This window comes from Actinia tenebrosa, unplaced genomic scaffold (assembly GCF_029948245.1).
Source record: "Actinia tenebrosa isolate PJP-AT-01 unplaced genomic scaffold, QUT_ActTen_1.0 PGA_scaffold10__47_contigs__length_13832649, whole genome shotgun sequence".
NCBI lineage: Eukaryota > Metazoa > Cnidaria > Anthozoa > Actiniaria > Actiniidae > Actinia > Actinia tenebrosa.
Genome location: NW_028292570.1, coordinates 12,311,765 through 12,336,871, shown reverse-complemented (window position 1 = coordinate 12,336,871; position 25,107 = coordinate 12,311,765). Strand labels below are relative to the sequence as shown.

At 42.8% G+C, this 25,107-nt stretch overlaps 1 protein-coding gene across 3 annotated transcripts; it reads right to left on the bottom strand.

The window, feature by feature from the left end:
• Positions 1 to 504: 504 nt before the first annotated feature.
• On the bottom strand, positions 505 to 24,579 carry LOC148913084 (NACHT, LRR and PYD domains-containing protein 3-like). Of its 3 annotated transcripts, XM_089026975.1 has the most exons (6): positions 24,471 to 24,579; positions 23,784 to 23,869; positions 6,628 to 6,714; positions 5,696 to 6,313; positions 4,162 to 4,203; positions 505 to 2,663 (listed from the first exon to the last, which is right to left on the bottom strand). In XM_089026975.1, the coding sequence occupies exons 3-6, from the start codon at positions 6,680 to 6,682 to the stop codon at positions 625 to 627; spliced, it is 2,754 nt and encodes a 917-aa protein (XP_088883101.1). In that variant the 5' UTR covers positions 6,683 to 6,714; positions 23,784 to 23,869; positions 24,471 to 24,579; the 3' UTR covers positions 505 to 624. The 3 variants fall into 3 exon arrangements, with proteins under 3 accessions (XP_088883101.1, XP_088883102.1, XP_088883100.1); XM_089026976.1 differs by lacking the exons at positions 23,784 to 23,869; positions 24,471 to 24,579 and adding an exon at positions 12,682 to 12,727; XM_089026974.1 differs by lacking the exons at positions 23,784 to 23,869; positions 24,471 to 24,579 and adding an exon at positions 7,794 to 8,142.
• Positions 24,580 to 25,107: the final 528 nt, after the last annotated feature.

Below are 25,107 nucleotides of genomic sequence, written 5' to 3'. Positions count from 1 at the left end.
TAGAATTATTTCTTGATTTACTCGGATCATTCCAGCTTGTATTAGTCGTGTAGTGTTTTCTTCGTCCATGTTCAACTAAAGTCTTGTACAAAACAAGCCATCATTTGCCGCCATTTTTCAACACAAGTTTGTTGACTTCAAAACAAAACATAACCAACTCAAAATACTATTTTATCAATGAAATGCTCTAAAATAAGAATAAATATCGATGGATTTTTTCATAGTGATAAGAAATATTATGATTTGACAAAGAAAACAAGTATTTTTGCTGTTGTCCGTATTTCAAGTCCAACTCACTTTGCTCAAAATATGAAGAAAAAGAATGAATATTTGTCAAAAAAAGTCTCTTTTAACTTGGTTGAATAAAAATATTGATGAAAACAAACTTGTTCTTGTATTTATATCAAACTACTGGACATTTGTCAAGGGATATTTTTGATTTTCAATGGATTTGTTTGAATATTTGTTGAGTAAAACACAAATCTTTTCAATCAACTACAAAAATAAAACCACAAGAATTTCTTTATTATTCAATAAAATATGATATTATTTACAAAAACATTATATTCTACTCGTTTATTATGGTTTCATTCAATATTCTCTACATATATGAGTTTTATTGATCTAAATAATCAACTTAACACCAGGGATCTGTTGTTGTTCTAGAGACAGTTTACATTCACTTGTTATGTTATTATTCCATAAGTATAACACTTTTACAGGACAATCATCACGTATTAATACTGAACACAGACACTGAGCACCAACATCTGTTATATTATTAGCATGTAGGTATAGGCGTGTTATCGTAGTACGAGGCAACATGTCACATATTATTTTAGCACATTCATCGTGTAAGTTACAAGCACACAGCGACAGTTCATCAACAGTAGAAATATTAACAAGAGAATTACACAACATTCTGATCCCTGATGCTGATAAAGATGAGCTACCAATGTACAATCTATTAACAATGAATGACTGTGTAAATATTGGTTGTTTAGTTTGTTCTGCGTTGATTAAATTCACTATATCTAATAAATAACTTATGTACAAACAATCGATATCAGTTATGAAACTAAATTCAATCTCCCCAATCCTATTACAGTATATGTGTTTAAGGTTATTTATTACTCTGGTAGAAAATCCATCGTCTTTGTACTCGTACAGACAGGATAAAGTTAGCAGTTTATTCCTCTCATCGTATTCATCCCCTGGTTTGATATTTTCTATCAACTTTTCCATCATTTTTTCATCTTTGTCTCTTGAAAACATTCCCGCCATGAACATGAATGTCACATCGCTCGTTTTCTTTTTCTCTGGGATTTGTCTTTTCTCTACAAACAAAAAAGCACAGAGAAATTCTTGAATCGTTAAGTGGGTGAACGTAAATTCAAGTGGTGGTTTCTCGAATGGAGATTTTTTAACGCCAGGACAACAGTCAAGTAATCCACTCGCTTTCAGGTTTGTTATTTCTTCATCGTTAAGGTTGAATTTTTTCATATCATTTTCGTCGAAAATATATTTATCTTCCATCATTAAATTCATCGCTAGTTCAGCTAGTTTATGTAATATTTCTTGTACTTTAGTTTCTTCCATTTCTTCATATTTAGAAGAGGAATGTTTCTTAATAAATACTTTGATTACTTCATGATAAAGTTCTGTTCTCGTGACGGGTAGTTTTTCTGCGGTTTTTGATTCAGTCATGTACCATTTAATATAGAAGCACATTAGAAAACACATCACAGAAATGTGACCAAAACTTAAAAGAATTTCATTCGTTTTGATGTGATCAAGTACTTTGTTCTTTCTACTTTCGTTGTCTTTGAAATATTTTTCGATGTATTCTAGCACTTGAAGTGAAGAAAATCCTTGAATGTCACATCTCACATCAAAGACATGTTTTTTTAATTCCTCTGCTTCGCCAGGCCTCGAGGATATCAGGACCACTGCACCGTTTAACATCTTTCCTTTCATTACTTTGGCAATCAGAGCAGGAACAGGTATTTTTTTCCCAGACTCGTTTGAATATCTCCTCTCAAAGTCCCCAGTGATTTTCTCTCGATGTTTATACTCATCATACCCATCAAAAATGATGAGCAGCTTCTCAGGATTTTCAATCATGTACTGCAGTAATGACTCATCTATCACCAAGTGCTCGTTCAGTAGGGAGGACTGATTTAAGATATCACGTAAGTCAACCATTTTTTGTTCTTCTTCTGGAAGAAGAAGTTGACTGAATGTCAACAGGAACACAAACTGAAAATCAGGTACTTTGGCATTTTCTTGACCTTCCTCAAACAATCGGTCATGCGACCAATCCCGTGCCAGCTTCCGACAAAAAAGGGATTTCCCAATTCCTGCTTTGCCCGTCAACAAGATAGATTTAGGATTGGTCGTGCAAGGGGCTGTAGATTTCTGAACATCATTTTCTGGGCAAAGAAACATTTCTGAACAGTTTGTGAGTTTTGTACTACTTGCTTGAATTTCATGCAACAGCCTGCTGCCAAATCTCCCTTCCTTGGGTTCCTTCAAGTGTTTTGGACCGCGTTGGATAGTCACACTCGTAAAGATGTCATCGGTTCTAATTTTCTTGTCTTCTTCCTCTGACAACAGAAAATCGGTTTGCTGTTTAATGGATGACTTCAGTTTTTCTGTATATTCTGAAAATCAAAATACAACAATTTAACACCCAAAAGACAGGAAGAAAAGGTAAGCATAAAATATCTTATAAAAATGAAGTAAAATGTGTACCCCCTACAATATCTTACAAATAAAAATGTACCCCCTTCTTCATCATAATTTAGGAAATGTTATGCTCAGTAGCTGAAATTAAAAGTCACCTTTTTGCACGAAAACCTATGGCCGTACCCTCATATTTTGCAATTATAAAAAATTTATCCCCCCCCCCCCATTTCAAATGATCTTGAAATTTGTACCCCCCCCCCCCCCTAAGATGGAATAAAATATTGGTCCGCAGTCCCCTATTTAACAATTATACCTGCACCCCAATGTTTAACAAAGCAATAGCCCATGAGGCTGAAGGCAGAATGGGCTATTGGCTGGTATCATGAGGGTGTGTGGTCTATATTATTGTTTTAGTATAAACTTTCTGGGTTGTTTTAGTTTTCAAAACCACTACTAGTGGTCTATCACTAACAGACCACTAGTAGCTCAACCAATCAGAGCACGAGATTTGCAATAGACTATTATACTGATAAAATATATTCTTTTTGTATTACACTTATCATTTTTGTTAATTTACAATGCTGACATACCCATATATAGCCGGGCAAGATGTTTATCGCAAAGTTTACACTTTCTAGAGATCCACATGTATCACTGTTAAATGCCTTTCAATATTTATTGAAAGTGGGTTATGGGTGAGAAAATAGGGGGTCTTGGAATCTTAGTGAAATAATTGAAGAGTTATATATAGGAGAGCCTTTTGAATGTTGAAAATAAAAAGGGGATGTTGAAAACAAATTGGCATATTAATGTGGGGGAGGGAGTGGGGGATTGGAGGAAAAAAATTTTTTTTTCTATTTTCTCAGCCATACCCCTCCCCTCTGATAAATAAAGAATGGTCCCTTGATTATTTGTTATCCATTATTAGACTATTGTGAAACCACAGGGAACCCATTACACTACACCCCTCCCCTCTGATAAATAAAGAATGGTCCCTTGATTATTTGTTGTCGATTATTAGACTTTTACTACAATAGACCAGTTTCGAATTCCAAATTACTGCTGTGTTTCTTGATTACATACTCATTTACTCAGGGTTAGCCTCGAGTTTGTGCAGATCAATATTCACGTGTTCCAGTCAAGCTCCATCGAGTTTCAAAGTGTTTGTATAACTGTTGAAGTTGTGCATTCTTTACTTTACTGTTGCTATTTCTGAATATTTAGACACTGTAACGAGGCTAACCCCGAGTAAATGAGTCCGTAATCCAGGAACACAGCGGTAATTTGGAATTCGAAACTGCATGAACTATTGTATCTCCATCTATTTTCTCAAATGTTGAGTACATATTTCTGTAAATTTTGCAATATTCATATGAAAAACTACTGTGCAATCAATTAATTGTGGTCGTTGCATTTGAGGTTGAAGTGAAAGAAGAATGAACAATTGTTACAAACACAAGATTTGACCTTTACCTAGTGCTCTTGAAGAGAGATCTTTCTCTGCAGGTCTGTCCTCTGAAAAATAATTTATGTTCCATAAGTATCCATATATGATCATCATATCCTTAAATGATCATCATCATTATTCATGTTTATCATTCAAGAGTGTTATCACTGTATAAAACTATCAGTAAAGAAAATCATTCAAGCAAAATCAGGGCTGTCAACTCTCCCGGATAAACCGGGAGTCTCCACATTTTGGACCGTATCTCCCGGTCTCCAGATTAGAGTCTCAAATCTCCCGGATAAAGCCGAAGCTGACCATTTCTTGTGAGACTCGACTTTCACAACCATAAAATTCCAATTATTTTGTGTTGTTTGTGTTATTTTAAATCGCTAACAAAATCAAAACGTTCCTCATGAACTGTTCTTGCAAGCAGGCCATTGTAATGTAAGCAATAATCTGATTAGTCAGAAATAGACCAATCACATCAAATGTTACAAAGCGAAAGATGTCTTTTCGCACGCTTTTTGACGCGATGTGACGTGTGTCCCTTCCCTATCAATTCTCCAGATTTGAATATCTCGGGGATTGACAGCCCTGCAAAATATGAATATTTACAGCACCAGAACTCAGTTTAAGTGATTTTTTTTGGCCTGTCAAACGATGTTGTATAATAAGTGACTAAAAGTAAAACTATAACAAACGAAAAACAGCAAAATTTGTGACTACTTCTGTGCATTATGTTGACTATTCTTTCACAGGTGAAGGAAAATCACTCTTATGACAGTCCAACATATCAAAGACCCACTCTAACTGACATCTTACACACCATAACCTTACTGGACCATTACAGTCACCATATCATCCACTTCATGTCATATACATGTGCTACCACTCTAACTGACATCTTACACACCATAACCTGACTGGACCATTACAGTCACCATACCAACCGGGGAGGGGGGGGTGGACTCCGGGAAAAAAGTACCGAGGATGCTCGTCAGAAGTTTTTAAAAAGATCCCTAAAAAATACCGGGAGTCTTTAAAAAAGGGCGTGGCTGAATGAATTTTAGCCCCTAAGAGATACCACAACAAATATTATTAAATTTTATATAAAAAGTGCCTAGGATAAGCCATATCGATGCACACTTCTCTCCTTTTCCAACACCCTAAAAGATACCAGAAAATGCTGATTTTCAAAAATTCGCATTTAACACCCTAAAAGATACCAAATCACGACTTTTTACCCCTAAGAGATAGGACGAGCATCCCCAGTACTTTTTCCCCGGAATCCCCATCCCCGGGCATACCAACCACTTCATGTCATATACATGTCCTACCACTCTAACTGACATCTTACACACCATAACCTGACTGGACCATTACAGTCACCATACCAACCACTTCGTGTCATATACATGTCCTACCACTCTAACTAACATCTTACACACCATAACCTGACTGGACCATTACAGTCACCATACCAACCACTTCACATCATATACATGTCCTACCACTCTAACTCTCAAAAGAGGACCAACAAACAATATTGTGTCAACTAACCTTTTGTATGACTTTCAAGAATTTTTCTTATTGTGTTTTGTCCTTGTAGCAGTTTGGCCTGACCTTCTGCACTATTCTTCTGTCCTTTTAGTAGTTTGGCCTGACCTTCTGCACTATTCTTCTGTCCTTGTAGCAGTTTGGCCTGACCTTCTGCACTATTCTTCTGTCCTCGTAGCAGTTTGGCCTGACCTTCTGCACTATTCTTCTGTCCTCGTAGCAGTTTGGCCTGTCCTTCTGCACTATTCTTCTGTCCTTGTAGCAGTTTGGCCTGACTTTGTGCACTATTCTTCTGTCCTAATAGCAGTTTGACTTGACCTTCTGCACTATTCTTCTGTCCTTGTAGTAGTTTGGCCTGACCTTCTGCACTATTCTTCTGTCCTTGTAGCAGTTTGGCCTGACCTTCTGAACTATTCTTCTGTCCTTGTAGCAGTTTGACTTGACCTTCTGCACTATTCTTCTGTCCTTGTAGCAGTTTGGCCTGACCTTCTGCACTATTCTTCTGTCCTTGTAGCAGTTTGGCTTGACTTTCTGCACTATTCTTCTGTCCTTGTAGCAGTTTGGCCTGACTTTCTTCAATACTGACTTGTCCTTGTTGCAGTTGTTCTAATTTGCTGTTAACTGTTTAAATTTTAAAATATTTTTTTCACAAGAAATTAGAATAAATATGTCTCACTAAAAAAACATTTTCCTCCAGTTTTCTATTTTATGTCTTCTTATTTAGCGCTTTTTTCATCATCTAGGTGTCAAAATATGTTGTGGAGTCCCTCAGTTAGGCCTCGTAAAGTCCATTGATGGCTAGATGACAAAAATCATGGAAAATGAGATGAAATACCATGGAAAACTGGAGGAAATTGATTAAATACATGCATACACTTAGATGCAAAAAAAAAAAAAAACAACAACAACAACAATTTTCTTACAATGTAACTTACATGAATCCAGTGTATCTAGAATGGCTTGGTCTTGGTCTGCACAGTGTTTCAACATTGGAAGTAGTTCACTCCATGGCTTTTGAACATCTTGAGAAAAGAGATATGTATCAGAGAAGCACTTGTTTATACAGAACAAGTAAACTACAAACCATAAGCAGCAGTAAGGGGGACTCGCGGTCAATGTCAAAGATTTACGGGTTTTACAGGCGGTCTAAGGAACGGGTCGGCAGCGGGAAATACCCGCGTCCCGTTATTTGTTGCTGCTATGTTAGGAATATTTGTCTTATATATGCATGAATGTAAAAAGTTCACCAATGACTTCTGTATAATTTGCCTAAGATCCAAAGTTAACATACCCAAGCCTCGGGGTTTCTGGTGTTGTGGTAAGAAAATGCAAATAGAAGACGACACGTCAGCGCAGTGTTACGAATGTGGTAAGAATATTCGTAATGCCGTACCAAATGCTACCAGAGAGCAGTATTACGCCAATGGAGGTCGTAAGAAGACCCCATACAAAAGAATAAAATACTTTAGGGACTGGATGAGTCATATCCAAGGTCTACATCCGGTATATTTAGACACCGAAGTAAGGAAGAAAATCATAGACCACTTAGAAGAGCCAACCCCGCAAAGTCTACGGAAGACATTGAAAAAATTAAAACTAGGAAAATATTACAGAGCTATTCCCTATCTTTTGTCTGAAATTACCGGTAAGTCTATTCCCGAGGTTTCTGATATGAGCAGAGCCGAGTGGATGTTTTGTCGGCTGGATAAGGATATTCCTTATTACCCTGACGTAATTTACGAAATATTTTACAAAATTGACTCCAACCACCCCCTATTAGAATGGATTCCGAGAAGATGAAATGTGCAGTCGAAATCCCCCTACGTTCTTTTCAAAGCAGATGTCTACTGAGCGAGTTTTCTTTGGAGCTCCTCTTTTGCCTCCTGGTAGATCTTTTTGCGAGATTCCTCGGAAAGATCTTTCACGATGGTTTTTTTATTACCCGACTTTAACTCCCCGTATTTCTTTTCCTCCGCGAGGATCAAAGAAAACTCCACGTCGTCTATGCGGCGGTCCCGCAAAGCTTGGGAGACTAAGTCGGCGATGGTGTTAGCCTTTGCTCTTGCTAGGGCTATATGAGTGTCGTGCTTGGATATCTTACCGGACAATTGCTTTATAATGCCTGTCGTAACGGCGGAGACGATGCCGCAGGCCGCTCCAACGCTGGCCAAAGGAACGCCAACGACTATTCCAGGCCCGGTAAGTGAGGTGGCAACGCCGGTGCCTGTAAGAGCCACGGACATGGAGCCGGAAGTCATCGCGATTTTATGTAGTATGCTTCGAGCTCTGGCATACTTTTTCCTAACCTCCTCATAATGTTTTGCCTGCCCTTCCAAGTAAGCGAGGATTAGATTTGCTTTATTCAAGCGGAAGTTCTCGGCGTTTAATTCTGTAGGACCTATGGTGGGAACATCTGGGTACAACTGAGGTGCTGAAGGTATGACATCCATTATATACTAATGTACGACGCTTTTGGGAATAACATAGAGGAGCAGCCACATCATGACAACCGGGATTACTGGAATTGGAGAGCATTTAGGAAGATGTTTCCACATGCAGACCCTAGTAAGTTCGAAAGAAGACCCGATGGGATTTACTTTAACGGCTCCAGGATGTACAGCAATGCAGACTTGGAACATTCAAAGCTGGAGCAAGTAGGTGATCAGGTGCAGCGATTGACGATTGTACGCCCCGTTCATAAAGAAAGGCCACCAAAACCCGAGCATAAAGCACCTAATTTTCCTAGAAACTTATTGTTAACCACGGAAGATTACCCATTTTACGATGCTGAAGGTGGTGTAAACAACTTCGAAAAGCTGGTAACGCACCTGAAGATTTCAGTGGGTAAACAATCATTTAACGTAATACTAAGAAATATCTATAAGAATACGATGTTGAAGCATACGTCGGGTAAAGAGGCCAGGGAATGGTTAGCAGGGCCCAATATGCGGTATTGGCCGCAGCAGTTAGACTTTGCTATTTGGGCTGCCACTAAAGGTTGTGGTGTTGCCGCGGACATGTTTCACATTCCAATTATGCAGTTTCACGTTGCCTTTACGGTAAGGAGGTTGTTGAAGGAGCTTAACGCACCCCTACCAGGAGATGGAGCATTTAATCCAATGAATAACCGATATGACGCCGCAGCCCTGGAAAGGTTAATTAATGAGTTCAAACCACAGCAAAAAGACTTTCGTTATAAGGAGGGTAAGACGCATGGGCTGGGTATAGTTTACGTTTGGGGTGCCAATGGTGAGAAGCCGGCTGACTACGGACATCAGGAATACCCAAGTAATGAGTTAGAGTTCAGTGATATGGGTGGTAATAAGGGTAATAATTCATTAATTACTAGAATTCAAACGAACTACCCCGGCACTTGGGATCCATTTGTGTTAATGAAAGGAAAAGGTTTAAGGAACCTAGCCAGGATTAACCGTAGCATTGAAGCATTCGTGTACTGCATCCTGGGAGCGCAGGTAAATACCCGCAACCCCATTGTTGGATCCCAAGGCGCTTCACAGGAAACGCAACAAGAATTCCTAACTTTATTTGAGTCTGCAATAATAGAAAATGACATATCTAAATCGGTGCAGAGATATCAATTAGCGGTGCAGCAGTCTAAAGTGCGACTGGATTACGCTTTGTCGCCTGGTTGTTGGTTAATGCCAAGTAATTTGGTTATTAACACCAATTCCGTTGTGGGTTATAACAACAAGCTGCAGCGAGCTACTAAGGATATGAAGTTTGGGGTGAATGACGTAAACTCTGACATGACCAAGGGCATTACTCACTTCGTAGAGAAACCAAAAAAAGAGGTAGAAAAACCATCGAAGAAGGCGCATGTAGGAAAACCCGAACCAAAGAAACCAGTAAAGAAGGTTACCGAGGAATATGACCATGACTTACTAAAAGCCGGCTTAGCAGCTGCAAGCATTGGTCTGAGCTATTATATATGGCGATGAACAACCCCTACGTAGCTGGAGTAGATTGTGTTTATACGACTTACACAGGCGAGAAAAAATACACCCAGGCATCTTGGGTTGATGTCACGGGCATGTCCGTGAATTTGAACTACTCAGGAAAGAAATTGATCCTTTGTAGTATTTGCATTGGCACGAGCAGCCATGCCAACGTGGGCTTCAGGTTCCTGGATGAGAATGGCATACTGCAGCCTATGCGTACGAAAACGAACAACAGGGAGCCTGCGCATTTCTCCGTAGAGCCGCCAACGAATAGCGCTGAGAATCTTACGACTTGGACTTTTCACATGGTTGCTGATTGCCATGGGAAGGTAAAGCTGCAAATACGCGTAGACGACACTGGGAGCGTTTGCGTAAATAGCATAGAAAATCAAAGGGATACGACCTATAACCACGAGACCATCAGCACTCTTACGGTGCTTAGCCTTTAGAAGCAAATTTATTTGCTGAAATATATGAATCCACATTGGAAGGAAGCCCATTACGCTTATTACTTAAGGGATGAGCGGTATACTGATCACACCTGGCTCGATATTGGGATGTGGGTTGAAGTTGGAGGTCTTGCGTTGATCGTTTGTAGCATTAACGTTACCTCGGGGCGGGCGGGAATCATAGGGTTTAGGTTGGTTGACGAGAATGATGAGCCCTTAGCTCCTTATAGGGCATCGACCAACAATCGAAGTCCTACTCATTTCTCAGCGCAGCCATATCCATTTAGTAATGAGGCGTTTTACGTGGCTACGTTTCAAATGGTAGTCAATTGTAAGTATGCTAAGTTACAGATTTACCCTGACGGTAGTAGCAATCTTGGTTATTATGCTTTCATAAATAGCACGGACGGATACGCTAACACCCCCGACAGGACCTGGCATCATAAGACCATTAGTACTATGACCGCTATACCACTAGTTCCGCATTATCAGGGCGGCGCGAATACTATCTTTACTTATCCCCAGTCGAGGACGCCTCGGACGCCCGACAACGATAAGCCCGACATAATACATAAGGATAAGATTAACCCCTCATCTTCTTCAGGAGTACCACTCCAATAGCTACGACTAATATCCAAATGTTATTCCCCACAAACTTTAGCAGTTCTCCGCCGGCCCTAAGTACCAGGCTAAGGACGCTACCCAGCAGCCCAGGAAGACCGGCTGCCATCTTTTTTCCCAAGTCCGTCAGCCCATTGCCTAATTTCTTTACGCCCGCGCCTGTAGCCTTAAGCGCGGACAAGATCACGCCTACTACGCTCGAAATAGCAACCGCAAATGCCAGCGGAAGACCATACTTCACCAGAGCTCTTTTTACCTTTTCCTTGGTGGTAAGCCCCAATTCTCTTTCCAGGTTGTCCTTTTGCGCTTGTAATTCCGCGACTCTTTCCTGGAGGGCTTCTAATTCCCTTTGTGCTGCCTCCCTTTCCTCTTCGGGACGAGTTTGGTCATTGATTATTTCCTGCTGCCGCTCTATTTGTCCCTCCAGGTCTTCAATAGCCTGATCTCTTTGCCGGATTTGTTCTTCCTTAGTGTTAATTTCGGCAACCAACTGCCGCCGTTCCTCTAAAGAGCCAGCTATGGTGGTACGTAAGTTCTTAGCTTCTTCCTTGCTTATGTCTAGGTCTTGCAGGGCAAGTTCGAAGGCCTTTTGGGCTTGGTCCCTATCGCGTAGGGCTTTGTCTGTTTGTTCTCTCATTTCTATTATTCTTTGGTTTTTATCGTTAAGTTCTCTCTTTTGAGCATCGAGGAGTAGTCGGTTTTGTCTCATGTAATCTGCTTCCCTTCCTCCATTGTTTCCTTTAGTCCTTCGACTTCCCTTATCGCTTCGATGCCTTTTTGTTGTCGCTGCATTAGGGCTTTGACCCTTTCAACGGCTTCGTTAAGGTTTTCGTCGTTTTCTTTTAGCCTTTCCATTAAATTAGGTTTCCCTAATGCGTCTTGGATTTCTTTTGGGAGATTACTGGCGAGCTTGTTGGAGTCTGTCCTTTGGTAAAGATTATACCACGTATCCCTTCCTTGATGCTGGATTTGAATTTGCCCCTTATCTCCGGTTTGGAAATTAAGGCGGGCCAAGTCCACATTTGGAAATTTCTCCCTTACGTCGTCTAAAAGCCCCCTTAGCATTTCAGTTCTTAGGTCCGTGGAATCCAAGTTTTGCAATTCCAAATATTCTGGAATAGGTCGCCCTGGGTTCCTTGATTGCCACTTATCCTCTAAGGAACGCCAGGCCTCGCGGGCCCTGCTGCCATATTTGCGTCTTAGCTTGTCAAAAAGGCCCCGCCCGTCAACGTTGTCATCAGGAAGTAAAGACTCGTATTCTTCGTCGTTAATGTCTACTTGGCCTTCTTCGGTAAGGGGGTCAAAATCCGTTCCTTCTACTTCCATTATATATGATAAGCTCAAAGTTAAATCCCAACGTATTACCTAAGCAGGTTGGCGGGCTGAAAGCGGAACGCACCTTTCACCGGGTCACCTTTACCCCCAGTAGCGCAAAGCCAGGGGAAACCCTGTACGTAGGCGTGCCCCGCCTAACGGATAACCTAGTCTTAGTTCCTGGCACCTTGGCTTTGAGGTTTGACCTAGCGGTACAGTCAAGCCCCACAGATGAAAGGATTATCGTTAACAACGTGGGCCGCAACATCGTTTCTAAGAAGCGCGTAAAGTTCGCCGGGGAATCCTTGCTGGACTTAAATAGGTACGATCTGTATACCACGTACAAAGACTTATGGTTGACGGCCTTTGACCGCGCGCAAAGGATAGAACAAGGAATTGGTAGTGTCATTTTACGTAAGGTCCGCACACCTACGAAAACGCAACCTACTGACGGCAGCGGAGAAACCGCAGTGGCAGACGCAAAGCGAATAAAGACAGCCTATGGTAGTAAGTATGTCATACCACTGGACTTTGAAGTAATCACGAATCACGGCGCGTATTACCCAAGACAGTTATCCGAGCTACAGTTTGAAGTAACTTTAGCAGATGCTAATAACATCATTGGTGGGCTAAGCACTGCACTTACCACAACAACCCCATACTCTATTACCAACTTAGAGCTGCAGTACGAGACCGTGTACAGCGAAGAGCTGGCCCGTAGCGCTGGCATGGAATACAGCTCCGGCAAGGCATTCCTTTACGACCACGTAGTGATGTATAAGACGTTCAGCTTCCTGGATAAGACGGATGAGGTTATCAACCAAAGCATTAACCTCCCCCGAAGAAGTCTTACGGGGTTGATGCTGGTGTTTGCTAAGCCCTATGAGGCTGGTAAGCGCGACTCCGAGGCCTTTCACAACCCCAACATTACTAACGTGGGGGTCAACATAAACGGCGTTCCAAACAAGGTTTACTCCCAGGGAATAAAGCCCGCAGACGTGTACAGGGAGGCAATGCGCAAGTTTGGCGACCAAATTAGCCCCGCAGAATTCTTTAATGATAAATATGCGCTGTGGATTGACATGCGCACCATTAACGACGAAGACCTACATGGTCAAGGCCTCCGTCTAGTAAATACGCAGGATGGCATAACATTGGAAATCAAACGCACCAAGAATGCCTCCGCGGGCGACGGTGATAAAATAAACTGCTACGTCTTCGTCGTGTCTGACGCGCAACTGAGCGTAGAAATGAATCAGCTAAAGAGCGTTGCCTACTAGGCTCGCGTTCCTTGAGCCAAGCGAAAGGATAAAAAATATCCCTTATGTATAATATGCTTCGCGTATTTGAAAACAACGAAACCAAACTGCAATGCATAGTGCAAGGCGAAACTTTGTACTTCAAAGCAAAGGAGGTGGCTTTGGCGTTGGGCTATGAGCGCCCTAGAGATGCGATTAGAGCACATGTATCTGAGAAATACCAGAAAAAATGGGTTGATCTACAAGGGGCTGCGAATCACCGCTCCTTTACTACGCAACCAAATGCCGTGTTTATATCCGAACCTGGTCTGTACGAACTGACATTTAGCTCCAAACTACCCAAAGCTGTGGAGTTTCGCGATTGGGTCTTTGAGGAAGTCCTACCCGCGCTAAGGAAAACGGGTAAGTATGCGATGGACAAGCGCTTCGACGGTCCAAACAAGTTAGTATTTAAGATCGAAAATGAAGCCGACCTACACGCGAAGGTAGTCGACTACATACGTAGGTTTTACCCCGATTTCATCATAGCGCCGGGTCTTGGCGAACTTCAAGATTCAGACAGCAAGCGAATAACCTGCTGGCGAAAAGGCTACCAAGCCGGTCAACCCGACCTCTTAATCCTAAATGCGCATAAGAAATACCGCGGGTTGTGTATTGAGTTGAAAACCCCAAAAGGAAACGGCGTCTTATCCGCGAAGCAATCTAAGAAAATCTCACAGCTTGACGTAAATGGTTACCTAACGATGGTTAGCAACGATTACGACATTATCTGCCGTGCCCTGATGGATTACGCGGATGGTATTCGTATTCCCTGTAAGGGCTGTGTAAAGCGGTTTAAGTCCTACGCCACTTTGAAAACGCACCTAAAGATATTCCATAGGTATAATGAAGCTCAGCTTGACTCACTGGCGTGATCTTGTCCACGGTAAAGCATACGAAATAAAAAATTACGTCGTCTTCGAAGACATCGACCGTTTACGGTTAGTCCTCAAAGACTTAGAAGGCAAGGAATATTCCCTTTGGGCGCCGGATTGCGTGCGGTACGTAATTCAGGGCGAGGAATTCACCCACTTACGCAGCTATGGTAAGGTAAATGGCCGATGGAAGTTTGACATTGAAAGAAGAGTCACTCCATCTCCTCTTTGTAGTTAAGCGCGTCTGCTAAAGTCCGCTGCGCTTTAGGATCCGCGGAGCACCAATGCCCCACAAAGGATCCTTCGGAGAATACCCTGTCGCAATGAAGGCAGGTGTATTTTTTACGCGGCGGCTTACGAGGGGTAATGCAGTCGGCAGGTAGTTCGCAAGTAATACAGTCCATATATTGAAAGGGTAATTAGAATGCCTCCCAGAAAGGCAGCTGCGTAGGCTAGCATATACCTTTAAAAGGGGTCCTTATTTTTATTTATTATTATTCATTATCCTTAATAATAATGAATAAAAATAAGGATGGGATTTGAGACTCTTTGCGCAAACCCTACCTTACTATTAAAGGCCCCAAGAAATGCTATTTCAAAAGTGTCTCAGAATGTTAACAATAAGGTTAAATCTTTGTTAAGTATGTGTGGAAACTATTTCAAAGAGTGTCTCAGAATGTTAACAATAAGGTTAAATCTTTGTTAAGTATGTGTGGAAACTATTTCAAAGAGTGTCTCAGAATGTTAACAATAAGGTTAAATCTTTGTTAAGACACCCCGGAAACTATTTCAAAAGTGTCTCAGAATGTTAACAATAAGGTTAAATCTTTGTTAAGACACCCCGGAAACTATTTCAAAAGTGTCTCAGAATGTTAACAATAAGGTTAAATCTTTGTTAAGACACCCCGGAAACTATTTCAAAGAGTGTCTCAGAATGTTGACGTTTAGGTTAAATCTTTGTTAAGACACCCCGGAAACTATTTCAAAAGTGTCTCAGAATGTTAACAATAAGGTTAAATCTTTGTTAAGACAGTTGAAGATATGTTCCTCTTCTCTAACACAACCACAACGATCGCACTCCTGCCTCCAATACTCCCTTTTAGTCCACGGAACGCCTTCGGCGCGTTCAAAAGAGGGGAAAGTACGGACTATCTTCTTATGGTAATCTATGCGATTCCTTAAGTAATCCTCTTTATGCGGGCAGCGACACATCAAATCCGCACATTGGTAGCAATCCACGCCTTCCAAGTCGTAAGCGCGGGAGAGAAACCTATAATCATGCGTTCTCCGGTGCGTCTGTAAACGTTGACGACTACTAAGTATCTTATTACAGAAACTACACTGTCTGGTTCGATTACAGGCGCCCCTTTTCAGATGCTGCTGCATTTCGGAGGGGTTGGGGAATTCCTTATTACAGTCCTTACAAAGCCCACAAATGCGTTTATCCTGATGTTGTTGCATCTTTTGAACGGTGCTGAATTCCTTACCGCAATCCTTACAAGCGCGGCTAAGGGGTTTCTTTGTACAAACGCCGCGACGAACGTGGTATTGAAGTCTTTGTTTGGTGCTGAACACCTTCTTACACAACAAGCAGTCCATATGTACTTAACAATATCTTAGCCTCCATTTAACATCCTTAACAAAGATTTAACCTAAACGTCAACATTCTGAGACACTCTTTGAAATAGTTTCCAGGCATCCTTAACAAAGATTTAACCTAAACGTCAACATTCTGAGACACTCTTTGAAATAGTTTCCAGGCATCCTTAACAAAGATTTAACCTAAACGTCAACATTCTGAGGCATTTTTTGGAATAGCTTATGGGCGACTTAACAAAGATTTAACCTTATTGTAAACATTCTAAGACACTTTTTAAATAGTTTCCAGGCATCCTTAACAAAGATTTAACCTTATTGTCAACATTCTAAGACACTTTTTAAATAGCATATACTTAACAAAGATTTAACCTAAACGTCGACATTCTACAGGGGATATCGCATAAAGTCCTTAACGCTTTCTTTAGCCCACGTTGCCATCGTTATCAGCGCGCCAAACCGTTCTGCACGCTTCAGACCGCACATTTCATCGTACAATTCCTGCACGCGCTCCTTTAACCGATCGATCTCCTCCCTTTGCATTTCTATGGTGTCTCTTTTATCTTTTGCGTCGGTGGCAATCCTTCTTACTGCGTCCACTGGGTCCATCGTATATATAATGGATCCGAACCATATTCCCTGCAATGCTCTGATAGTAGGACCCACCGGCTGCGGCAAAACGCAGTTCGTCGTGGAGCAGCTATTAGGACCCTTTAGATACCGCTTCGACTATATCGTGCTATTATGCCCCACCTACGTGAATGACCGCACCTGGACGGGCATAGGAGTGAAAGATGACGACTTCTTCGTAGATATCTTAGACCCTAACGAGTTATCCAGCCATTTGAAGTTCTGGCATAAGCAATTCCCTAAAGATACGCAGACGCTCCTCATATTGGATGACATTGCCTGTGGGGACGACGTAAAAAGACGCACTTCCGAGCTCGTTAAACTCGCCTTCAGCGGTAGGCATGACAATATCAGCGTTTGGTTGCTTTCCCAGCAGCTTACCAGCGTCTCTAAGCCCTTCAGGGAAAACATAGGTTCACTCGTAGTATTTTATACTCCAAGTAAGTCTGACCTGGAAACCATCTTAAGCGACTACGGCGGTGAGATATCCAAGGAACAGTTACACGAATACATGCGGCACCTAAAAACGCACCAACATTCCAAGATGATCTTCTCTTTGAGGTTTCCCTACACGGTTGGAATCTATGATTCCTAATGTATATGGACATTGAGCAGCTCTTAGATGAAGTCCCCACACAGTTAGACGAAAGTAACCTCAAGGAACAACTTAACATCCTTGTGTCATCTGGGAAGTGCAAAGAAATGATAGGCAAGGAACTTACCCATGAGCAGGTTAATAAGTTGTCAGAAGAGGAGGTTAAGAAGTTCCATAAGAGGTACGAGGCCGCCCTTGCAAGTAAGACCACGGACGCCGTAGCAGACTCAGCTATTCGACTTGCGACTAAATTGCTTGGACTTGCGTTGCCCATAGACGACGTGGAGCAACTGCGGAAGGACATAAGCGAGGACTATGTCATCGCCCAAGAACTTAAGATAACCTGCGGCTGGTTATCTTTGAAGTGCGGTAAGTTAATGGCAGTCGCCTCTGCGGCTTTGCACGTGGCTCAGCACGTTGACTTGAAGGAGGTACTAGGTTCCTTCGGAACATCTTGGAAGGACTTCAAGAAGGACAGAGAAGTCGAAAAGGTCTTCCAGGCGGCACTTGCTGAGGTACCTGATCAAGTCGCCTCAAGTACTTAGTCAAGTCGTTGTCAAGTCACCTCATGTACTTAGTCAAGTCGTTGTCAAGTCACCTCATGTACTTAGTCAAGTCGTTGTCAAGTCACCTCAAGTACTTAGTCAAGTCGTTGTCAAGTCATTGCCAAGTCATTGTCAAGTCGTCATCAAGTTACTTGTCAAGTCCTTCAAGTCCCTTAATATAAGATGAGTGGCACCGAAGAACAACCACCCGTAGAAGATACCAAGATTACCAAGGCTAAATCTCCAGGCAGAGTCGCTGCCGGAAAGAAGCTCGCGGAGATGAATAAAAAGAACAAAGCCAAAAAAGAAGAAAAGGTGGAGGAAAAAGAAGAGGAATCCTTTATTAATCCGGGATACGTCATTGGCGCGTTAGGAGTCGCTATAGCAGCAGGAAGCCTTTACTTACAATGGCGGGCAGCAAAGCCAAAAGTAAAGTTGGAGCCAGCGCATTACACGCCTACGGAGCCGCCCGTTAGAAAAAGTAAGATCCCTGAAATGGAGTAATAACCTTCTCGCTCTGTAATATAATGTCAACCGCGTTATTGAAAACTGTTGAAGAAGCAGCTATCATTACTTCCATCGTTGCGGGTATTGGTTGGGTAGGTAAGAAAGTGCTCAAAGAAGACTTTACTGAAGACCCAAGCAAGAGCTTCGCTAATTTTGCTAAAATGACCGCTGCCGTAGGCGGGGCTATCATGGCAAAGAATTACCTACAGAAGGAAAAGTACATTCCTAATGTATAAATGGCTAGCGTGGTCGCAGGTGGAGTTATTGCAGCTTTAGCATTCACTGGAGCTAATTATGGTGGTCAGTATTTGGATAGATTAGTCAGAGGCGACAAAAGCGGAGATTTAGCCGCCGAAAGGAAGAGACACGACTTAGCGCTGGAGAAATATCAGCGGGACGTGGCAGCTTGGAATGAAAAAAGACAAGCTTACAGGGATTGGTTGGACAAGAATTACCAAGACAAAATGCAGGCGGATAAGAACTTTGAAAATACAGACTACGCCTTTAAACTTTATGCGCAAGCACACCCCGCGGCATTGACGGGGTTAAGAAAGCCTCAGTTTAAGAATTACTACCAGCCTTCTAAGAAACAAAAAGATAGTGAGTTGGTATTCGTGGGAGTCGCAGGGCTGGCAGGAGGCGTAGCTTTGGCGTATCTGCTCTAACGAAGGAAACTGTGTTTCCTGAAATATATGATCGTCTTTTTGGAAAGCGATAAAAATAACTTTACGACTTATCTGAATCCCCCCATCAAAGCCCATAAGGTTCGGCTGGTTAGTTGCTCTTTGTACAATTCTTGGTATAATCTAGTCAATGGTATGGTCACCGTGCATAAAGGCGGCGGCAATTATCAAGGCGTATTGCTGCCCGATGGACATTACACACCAATCACCCTTGCTAAGGAATTAGCAAAACACGGTTATACTCTCACCACGGGATTGCCGCACGAAATGACCTTCAAACATAATCTTCCTAACAATTTCTCGGTAACCCTAGGAAAAACTGATGCATTAGGATCTTTACTAGGTGTCTCAGGCAAGGAAATTACCAACACAGCCATACCTGTGAAATGGAAAGTCGCATCCTCTTACGAAGTCTATTGCGACTTGGTTCATAGTTACAACAATGGAGAAAAGTCTTCTCTTATGTCCAAGTTTCTGCCCAAAGGTAATCCATTTGACTCAGAAGAATACACTCCCATTTCTTTAAGCTATGACTTGTCTAATTTGGTAGAAAGCATAAACATCACCATTAAAGTGGACGGAGAGACGGTGGATTTTAACGGACGCAAGATCAATCTTGTCCTATCCTTCGCTTGAATCAAGCGAAGCGCGATTCTATTCATATAATGGGCCGCGTAGAGGACAAACTCAAGAGGATTTACTATGGGCCTGAAGGCTATTGGAAAGGAGCGTCGGCCATCAAGAAACTCGCGACCGCGGCCAGGGTATCAGACGAAACGGCTAAGAACTGGCTAAGAAAACAAACCCTCTGGCAGGTTTATCTTCCCGTGCCGAAGTACATTCCCAGGCCCAGCTTTACCGTAAATACCCCTAATGAAGTTCATCAGGCGGATTTGCTTTTCTTACCGCACGATAAGGTGAGAAAAAAGACCTATAGGTACGCTTTGACCGTAGTTGATATCGCAAGCAGATACAAGGACGCCGAACCCATAACCAGCAAGGATTCTGGGGAAGTCGCAGAAGCCCTAGGTAGGATTTATAAGCGCGTCTTGAAATGGCCCAAGCTGCTGCAAGTGGATGCGGGGACAGAGTTTATGGGCGTGGTTACTAAGACCCTGAAAGACCACAGCACTAAAATTAGGAGAGCCGAGGCAGAGTACCACAGGGGTCAGAGCATCGTCGAAAGATTCAATAAGACCCTGGCCGAGCGTCTCTTTGGGTACCAGTATTGGAAAGAGCTGGAAGATCCCTCCAAACGCAACAGGGAATGGACTCAGAGGCTCCCCCAGGTCGTCGCGGCTTTGAACAACGAGGCGGCCAGGGCTACGGGAATGAAACCCAGGGATGCCATAAAAAAGAAACACATGGAACACAAGTCCTACGTCAGAAGTTCGAGGGCGGTCGGACTGAAGGAAAAAAAGCTACCCCGCGACATAGTGGTCAGATACCTCTATCAGCCGGGGGAACTCGAAGGTGGCAGTAAGAGAGCCACGGATCCTAACTGGTCTTTGGAAACGTATGAGATTTCGAAGTCCGTCACCAAGGAAGGGCAACCCGTGTTGTATTACCTAAATGGCCCAAGTCGTGGATTTGTCAAGGAAGAGCTGCTCATAGTCCCCAAAGACTCAGAGTAGTGCAGCTCCACGCGCCCGATTACACTCTAGGCATGTCAGTCTTACGTTGCCTCTGCAATGCCCGCGTTTATTATTTATGCGATCCACGGAGAACTGCTGATCATCATTCGGGTCAAACCTCCATAGTAGAGGTATGTTACACTTTGCGCAGCGGGCGCCTTTCTTATAGACGTCGTCCACGCATAGGTCGAATTTGACCCCCGCATAGCGGGGATCCGTACTCTTTTCTTCGTCGTGCCGTTTGTAGCGAAGGAGTTTCTTAGCAATGTTCTCTTTGGCTACGTCCTCTGGCGTCTTATCGTAGCGCAATTGCGGACCCCAGGCTCTTTTTAACTGCTTGGCATATTCTACGCGGCTTACGGCAGTGTAGATAAGGTTGCTCCAACACAGCCGCTGGTCTATGATCCACAGCGTTTCTTTTATGGTAAGCCCCTGCGCACTATGGACTGTCATGCAATAACCCAAGCGCCAATCTGGATGGGAGGTTATTTTTTCCACCTTTTCTATGGGTACCCAGGCTTTGTCATGCGTTACCGCGTTCTGCAGTTGGATGTCGGTACCAGGTACCCAGACGTCTCTTTTTTGCATGCGGGTGTCGTGGGGTTTATAACAAACAGGTACGGGATGCGTAGGGAAGCGCTCTCGGTGTATATTTAGCAAATCCTTTTGTATGCGAGACTGTGCTGCGCGTTTGCTGCTCAGCACCAGATCCTTTGGATGCCATGCGTAAAGGAAGTCCTCGTATTTCTTCGCTCGTACGCGTTTGCGCAGTGTTTTGCATTGGTCGGCGTCACTAAGGCCCCTTAATTCCGCTTTCAGGTTCCTTACTTGATCCTTGCTGCGGTAGTCGGCGTTAATTTCTTCAGAGTAGTCTACGAACCCCTTTAGCCATTCGTGGGGCATCTCTCCGGCTATTGGAGGAGGCTGGCAGGGATCTCCGGCGAATATTACTTGACACTTTCCACGGAGGAATTCTACGAATTCTTTGAGGATTTCTAAAGGAACGGTGCAAATCTCATCCCAAAGTATCACCGGAGGTATGTCGTGGATGGCTTCTGGTACCCACTTTTGGCCATTCCAACGGAAGAAGCTGTGGTAGGTCTGCGCGTCGTAACCCATTTCGCAGATTTCTCTTTCCAAACGATGCGTTGGCGTTAGCACCTTTATCTTAGGAAAGAGTTCTAACACACGCGTAGTCTTACCGCTGCCTCCTGTACCGTAGAGGTAAGAGAAGCGTTGGTAGGAAATGGGGTCGGCAACCGAAGGCAGTGGCTCCCCGGTTGGTTCCACGCTACCGCAAAGATGTTCTCCGTGATATTGTACACGTTCTCTCCATGCTTTTATCTCCTCATCTTTAACGCGCCATTGACCACTTTCCGCCAACTCATCTTCGGTGTAGAATTCTTTCATCTTCTCTAACACTTCAGGCTTTACGTACAAGGAATCCGTGGCTACGCGCGGAACGTCCTCTTTGTCAAACCGTAGGAGCATCGCAAGTAGGTTAATATGCGCATATGCTAACATACTCGCACGCAGGTGGTAATATTGCGGCCTGTGGTCTTGGTAGTAACAAAGTGCATTCCATTTCTGTTCTTTCTGACCTTCTATGAAGTAGTCCCATTTCTCCACAGACACCATTGTTCCTTGTTCGTGGGCGCGCTTAATAAGGAAGCTTAACTCTCCTTCGTCTGTTATCAGGCGTCGCTGCATGTGTTTCTCGCCCTCCTTAGCGCCCTGCGTGAATTTTCCTATGACAACGCGTGCTGTGGGGTTGTGTTCTGGGAGCCATTGCGTAAAGGCGCCATGACAAAGTATGGCTTCATGCGCCGTGTATTTTAAAAGCTTGCGCTCTTCAAAGAACTTCAATAGAGGTACGGGTATCCATTCTTTCTCTTGTAGATGCTTCCCGTACCACGCGTAAATTATGGGATGTAAGTCTTTAGCCAACTTCCAAGACGTTAATCGTACGAATCCAGTTGCTGGGGCGTCGTAGTGACCGTCTAACGAAACGCGGAAGAATTGGGAGTCTGGATGTCCGTAACGGTCGTAATATTCCTTACAATCCCCTAGACCTTTAAAACTTGCAGGGTAACAGTGTTTCATATCCAGCGACACATACTCATCTTTGTCGTACTCCATGTTCCACAGACCACCGTGACCGTGTTCTACACAGGCTTTGGCTATGTCTCCGAACTCTTTTGGGGCAGGTTTCCATCCATTTCTTTTCTTTGCGGCTAAGAAGTCCAAGCTGCGACTGCTAAGGACCTCGTCAGAGAAGTCTTCCCCTAAGGTCTCACAGGCGCTTTGAATGCGCTGTTGTTCAATTTCGGGTCGATACAAAGTGCCGTCTTGCGTCATAAACTGACTTCCTTCTGAATCCATCAACCAAATGGAATTCTCATGGATTAACTCTGCCAATGGAGAATTCTTATAGACCTTCGTTTCCTTCTTTCTTGGGAATCGCAGTTCGCGCCAGGCGTGCCCATTGTGCTGGTAGATGACTATAGGCGCACCACGGCCCCCATATTTGTGTGTTCCGGAGTAAATAAAGCCGTCGGTGATATCTTTCACATGGATTCGCCTCTCCAGCGCCGTTTCTAACTTCTTGATGTTGTCTATCGACCCTCCGGTCCTATTAGTATTTTTTTCCCATTTCCTGATGGCTTCTCTTCTCTTTAAAGTCAGTTTACCGCCCCGAGAGGAGTCTTCAAAGAACTCTCTTACTAACTTCCCTACGCAATTACCGGGATGTCGCATCGGTTTCAACTTCTTAACGTCTGGCGTCTTTATCTTGTACGCACCGTAAATGACTACGGTAACAGGGTAAGCAACCTCGTAGAACAGCATGTCTATTCCTACCAATGCTCCCGGGCGTGTGTTTTCGTTTAAGACAAACAGGTCCTTCTTACCAGACGCCCTGATAGGATTGCGCCCCTTTTATATCATCCACTCGCCGTCTAAATACTTAATGAACGTTAGCTCCAACCGGTAGTTACCTTCGGGTATTAAGTTAATTATTCTTTCAGCCCTTTCTTCTGTCATCGTCTCGTCCGTATCTCCCTCCATAAATGTTGTGAAGGCAAAGTCAGCATCCAGGCGATCCAACACCTGAGTTCGCAGTCGGCGCACAGTTTTATTTCGAATGCTTGTGATGGTGTCCATCTATATGTAAAGGATATTTTAACCTCCGTTTGCGGTTCGACAACACAGCAGCAGTAAGGACTTATCGCGCGGCTTATTCCCGCTGCCGACCCCTTCCTTAAACCGCCTGTAAAACCCGTAAATCTTTGACATTGACCGCGAGTCCCCCTTACTGCTGCTGATGCGCAGTAAGTGTGCGCGCTGACAATAGTAGGCACCAACATTAAATACATCGAATACTCACAATCAGTCTGTAGGAGTCGTTGTTTGTTCCGCTTTGCTTCCTCCGTCGCTTACCAAGCAGTGCTGTACTTCCTTGGTTCTTGTCTTCTGTATTAAACCAACAAAAATACATTAGCCACTTAGAAAAGAAACTGTTAAACATAAAATTTGTAGACCTGACTCCATTTTACTCCATTTACTCATGATATCACTGCTCGAATGATTCATCTCTTTACTGATTCCAAATCAAAACCAAGTCAGTCAGCTATATCTCAGACAACTTGGAATCTTTCAATTGCTACAAACAAACTTGGTTCTTAATACACTATATCTTCTTAATGTACAGACATGGTTAATTAGTTGATTGAAAGCTGAACATTTTCTTTTTGGTACAAGAGGAAAATATGATTCTATCCTACGAAACGAAAGTGAAACGAAATGACGCAAAACAACTAAACAAACGGAAAACGAATTAGAAAACGAATTAGCACTAGAAAACTAGAAAACCTTACAGAAATCTCTAAATTTATTTATTTATCAATAATATCTATACAGAGGGACCCAGTTCAGCGAAGCTGGTTTGAATGGGGCTCTGTTTAAATCAAACTTACAGACAAAAAATACAGTACAGAATACAACAATTAAAGTTACAAAGTACTAAGATTAAAACACTTAACATGTAAGTATTGCATGACGCACAAGTTCTTACCTTCAGATAGCGTTTAATTTCTGAAAAAAGTTTTCCGTAATTTTTTCGACGTCTTGATAGGTTGGTAGATAAATGAGTCTGGCTGGTTTGGGGCTGTACCTTGTACTTTAGGTTACACCCAGGTCATTATTCAACCAATAGAATCGTTGTATCGAATATGACGTTAAATATTCTTAGCCAATCAAAACTGACAACTGGTCCCCACTGTGCTGTTTCGTGCTTTTCCTGTTTTTCCTGTTTTGTGATCGCAAGGAAACACAGCTTCAGCTCAGCTGGTATGATTTATTGGAAATGACAATTCGATTGATAGTTGATGATCTGGAACGCAATTGCAAAACACTTCTCAAACCCTTCACTTACTGTTCACTGACATTCATGGTACTGTTATGAGAGAGAAAATGATTATTTTTATAGACGAACTAAGCAATCAGTTTTGTAATTACCATTTCGTATCGTATGAAAACAAGAAAAAGAACGATCAATTAGATATATACATATGTCAATATAAGAGTTCAGCATGGCTAACATCACGCACAAGCTTAGATAATGGTATGCATTGAATTCCAAAGTAAACCTCTTAGCTCCTCCCATTAGAGTGTGTACCTCTGGTTACGCCCTACACACTTTTTACCACTTT

Bases quoted from the DNA above. Each gene is read 5' to 3' on its own strand.
- LOC148913084 (XM_089026974.1), bottom strand. From the start codon at position 8,142: ATGGATGTCATACCTTCAGCACCTCAGTTGTACCCAGATGTTCCCACC. The intron at 6,715-7,793 runs GTAAGATATCCA...TCTTTTCTCAAG, and splicing joins CATTATAAAGCAATTGTCCG to ATGTTCAAAAGCCATGGAGT. The intron at 4,204-5,695 runs GTTAGTTGACAC...ATTATTTTTCAG, and splicing joins TCTTGAAAGTCATACAAAAG to AGGACAGACCTGCAGAGAAA.